General features: G+C 40.1%; 1 protein-coding gene across 1 annotated transcript; it reads left to right on the forward strand.

Annotated features, from left to right (window-relative positions):
- Window positions 1-1,176: 1,176 nt before the first annotated feature.
- Window positions 1,177-2,807, forward strand: FSHB (follicle stimulating hormone subunit beta). Its single transcript, XM_053389769.1, has 2 exons — window positions 1,177-1,380; window positions 1,888-2,807. Exons 1-2 carry the CDS (start codon window positions 1,222-1,224, stop codon window positions 2,122-2,124), a joined length of 396 nt encoding a protein of 131 aa, XP_053245744.1. The 5' UTR covers window positions 1,177-1,221; the 3' UTR covers window positions 2,125-2,807.
- Window positions 2,808-4,411: the final 1,604 nt, after the last annotated feature.

The raw sequence follows: 4,411 nt of genomic DNA on the forward strand, positions 1-4,411 counted from the left end.
AGCTGATGTCATGGTGATGTCAGGCGGCTGACAGTCAGGTGGTCCCACACGCCTGTCAGAGTGGCCCATAAGGCATGGGGCAGCTGTTAATCCAGCCTACCATGTTGAACAAGTTCCCACCCCTGACTGATTTTAAGATCCATGTTTTCGAAGCCTGGATGGAAATTTTTGTTGAGACATAAGAAGATACTGAGACAGACCCTATTGGTCTCTTTAGCTCAATGTTGTTTGCATGAGATCTGTTTTTTAGCAATCATAATAAGGATGGAACCTACATTTATGCATACCACTTTTAATCACGGGCAAACCCTGGAAATTAGAAAGGAATTCCGTGCAGATGGGAGAGTGATACACCTGTATAAAGTGATACACCTGTATAAAGCTCTCCATCCATTTTGTGACCTTGTCTAGTTATTTCCTAACTGCCCAGTGACGTTGCTAATAGGACTCCTGGTATAATACGTAAACCAGCCCCAAGCCAAGGCTTTCTGGTGACATTTTAAAACAGGTACTATTGAAAACACCAGTAAAACCCATGGCCTTCATTTTGCAAGGTTTCGCCCACGCGTCTGGCTACAAATTTGTTCTCTTTCATCAGGGTGTAACCTAATGCCAGTTGTCTTAATACCCCACAAATCCTCCAAGGTGTCTGTTGCATCTAATTTTGTATAAAAGGGCAACGGAAGGCTTTCCGCTCTTTACAGCTACCATAATTCCAGCAAGGCAAGTCTAAGACAGGTAACTTTTCAACAGATTCTTAATTAACACTGTTTCAGAAATGGTAAGGTCTTAGTAGAACTTTTTTTGAAAAAAGCCATTTAAAAAGGAATCTTCTCTGCCTTTTTAAATACATTTATTCTGTTTTGTTTGGTTTTGGGGTTTTTTTAAGAATGAAAAGTTTCCAGAGCTTATTTGTAAGAGCAATTGAGATATCTTTCTATTCAGCAGAAATGCCTTTTTTCATTATTTCATTATTTTCTCTCAAGTGTAACTGGATTAAGACTTCATTCCGCTGAACAAATCTCTTATCCTCTGACAATAACCTTAGTACTGTTTTGCTGACTTTACTCTATGAATGTATGCATACGTACCACTATCCTTTCTTTTTAAAAGCTTGCCTTTGTATCAGCATGGGAAGAATGGTAATATTGTCTGCTTCTAAAGATATGTTGAATTGTAAGTCTTAGTGTACTCCAGGACCCCTCTGCTTTGCACTACAGGATGAAGCCGATTAATTTCTTTGTCGCGTTGCTTTTCTGGCAAACTGTTTGCTGCAATTACTGCCAGCTGTCCAATATCACAATAGCACTGGAGAAGGAAGAGTGTGGTTTCTGCATCAGCGTGAACACAACATGGTGCTCTGGCTACTGCTTAACAAAGGTGAGGAGCCAACAGGCTAATAAGTATATGCATTTGTATGATTTGTTCACATGAAGATAACGTGTACATTTAAGGACTTCTTCCGCATCAGATTGCATTGAACAGGTTGTTGACTTCTATATTCTCAGTGAACATACCTTATGTTCAAGGCAGTAAGCATTTTATTGTTTGTTCAAAGAAGAAATTCTGCACACAAAGGAATTTGTTCTAGTTTATATATGGTTTCCTATTTTGTTATAGAGCAATGTCACCCACTTGATACAGAACTAGGACAGCTAGTCTTGTAACAAATGTTTCAGATTTGATAGGTCTTAAAATAGGAATTGATTTTAGTTTAACAAGCTGTCCAAAGATCACTGAAGTCAGGGAAGAACATAATCAATCACCTTAATTTGGGTTTTGGTAGGGTTTTTCAAAATCAAAGAAAGTCATGGTTAAACACTACTAAAAGGCCGTTGGTGGCATATGGATTTAACATTCAGACTCTCTTCTTTATGTCATGATTAGGATCTAATTGATCAGAACCTAGCAATGAGATATGTCCAGAACATCTGCACATTCAAGTCAGTTGTGTACGAGACTATCAAGATCCCAGGCTGTGCTGGTCACGAAGAATCATTTTATTCCTACCCAGTGGCAACAGGATGTCACTGCGGAACCTGCAACACTGACGTCACCGACTGCACCCGGAGAGGCTTGGACCCGAATTATTGTTCGTATGATAAATATGAGATCAGCGAATGAGGCTTGTCTTTCTCATCTTGCAAAAACTGTACAGTAATGAATGTCGGGGAAAGGGGCAATGTGTGCAGATATTACAGTACGGTTGCATCTTATGAGCGTTTAACTTGTGTTATTTCAATCTTGCATGGTTGAAGGTCAGCCGCTTGAAAATGCCCAAGTTAAATGCAAGGCAGAGAACTTAGAAGCTCTTTTTGTGCCGGGTAACCCAAGCAGACCTGGTACAGAAAGAGCTTTAAAGCTCTATGCCTCGCTTGGGGGGTGGCATTCAGTGCTCTGGCTCCAGAAGGCTAGGGCTGCTCATATGGGGGTGGTTCCAAGGATTTGAGTATACACATTTTCATGTGTATGCAGAGCTTTCGGAACTGAACCCCTGCATAAGATGTGATTGTACTATCCTGCCAACTTTTTCTTTTTTTAAGTATGTGTGCAAAGAATACAACCTGTTGCATTCACCTTCAGTGGCTTCATTGTGGCATCTTAAGCAAAAAGTGTTTTCGCCTGCGTCTTTCAAAGCACAGTTCCTTCACAGTCTGCTCCCGATACATCCTCCATTCTTTCCAATTCTCTCTTCAAGTGCCAGCTTCTCTTTCGAAACAAAATAAAAAAATTGCTGTATCTGAAGAAGTGTGCATGCACACGAAAGCTCATACCAATAACAAACTTAGTTAGTCTCTAAGATGCTACTGGAAGGATTTATTATTATTATTATTTGTTTGTTTTGACTACGGCAGACCAATGTGGCTACCTACCTGTAACTGCAGCTTCTCTTTAGCATCCATTTAATAACTTACATGAGTTATTTAAGAGTTTCTCTACTGACTAGCTTGTTCAGTATGACATGATCTCTTTCCTATTAATGTTATATAACAGTGCAATCCTATGCATGTCTACTCAGAAGTAATCCCCATTTAAGTGTGTGTATAGGTAAGTGTGTATAGAGAGAGCTGCAGCCCCATCTATGGATCTATGTTGGTACATCAGTTTAATTTCACTTGGGGTCAACTGTGAGAGAGTGCAGACTAAGGAGGTCCCATTGGACAGACCCCTAGCTTTAACTAGAAGAAAGTTCCCTTGCTTCAGGCATGCTGTTAGGGGGGATACTTTGTGCCTTTTGTGTAATTTCCAGATCTCTCGACCCTTTCTCCATTTTTAAGTCTCCAGCCACCTGCCACCTTAATTTGCCCAGGGGGCAAAATCCTGTTGGTTCCCCATAGCTCACAGTAAGCTCTGACAGTAAGAACTATAGTTATTTTCCCCCTCTAAAAGTTGCCTTGAATTGGCCTACATTTGCATCCTATTTATAAAAATTAGCATGTGTATACTTTACGCAAATTGGTATAACGAGCCTGGGCAGACTTCGGTCTTTCAAATTTCAGCGGTGCCCTGTGTGAGGCCAAAATTTAGTACCCACCCCACCCCCTGCCTCACCTTTTATTCTGTTCAGTTCACTTATGCCATAGTAGCAGCACCCCATGGCGCTCCTTGGCTCAGCACCCAGTGTGGTCGAACCAGTTGTTCTGCCCTAAATCCACCTATGCCATGGACTGTCCCTCAAGTCTTTTAAGTATCTGTCAACACCCCTGCCTGGCTTCTCTGTGTTGTTAACATGGTGCTTCTGCTATAGTATGAAATGGTATAGATGCATGTGTGTACTTATTTAGGCAGAGTTTATTCTTGTATTGTTAGCTTTAATTGTTTACTGTTAAGTACGTATCTGTTGAACTTATAACTTCTTGTACTGAAAATATAATTTCAGCACATTTATGTCTCCAATAAACTATAAAAATAAAAATGGGAAACTGTGGGCAAAGAGATGCGTTTTCCGTCTGATTATTATTTTTCTTATACAATATGAGAATTTCTTAGGGGAATTCACTATGTCAGAGGCAGCCTACTGTGAATTCTGGGACCCTACTATTCTACCATTGATCTGTCAGAGACACTGCATAAGCAAGGACTGTGAGTTTCAAGGCCCATTCATAGCGATGAAAGGACACCGTTCGATGTGCATTCTAAACTTTTTCTGTAAATTCATGTACTTCTTAGAAACATACATATATGGTTTTATTTTGTCGCACTTACACGACTTGGTTCTTTTTAATGAACTTGTAAATGAGTAACAAGCCATCTGTTCATGTATTCGCAACACAAGTTTTTTTCATGCTTTACTCCCAAAAAAACAATTTCCTTGATTGACTTTGAAGAAAGGGCTTGTTCATTCAGCACTTACCCCCTGCTTGCACTTTAGAACAAGGCATTCCAATCTGTTGCTAGATAAACTGGTAGG

This window comes from Podarcis raffonei, chromosome 1, assembly GCF_027172205.1.
Source record: "Podarcis raffonei isolate rPodRaf1 chromosome 1, rPodRaf1.pri, whole genome shotgun sequence".
NCBI lineage: Eukaryota > Metazoa > Chordata > Lepidosauria > Squamata > Lacertidae > Podarcis > Podarcis raffonei.

What these genes read in the sequence shown, in the direction of transcription:
- FSHB (XM_053389769.1), top strand. Translation starts at nt 1,222, where the DNA reads ATGAAGCCGATTAATTTCTTTGTCGCGTTGCTTTTCTGGCAAACTGTT. An exon ending in CTGGCTACTGCTTAACAAAG is followed by an intron (nt 1,381 to 1,887) that starts GTGAGGAGCCAA and finishes TGTCATGATTAG; the next exon opens with GATCTAATTGATCAGAACCT.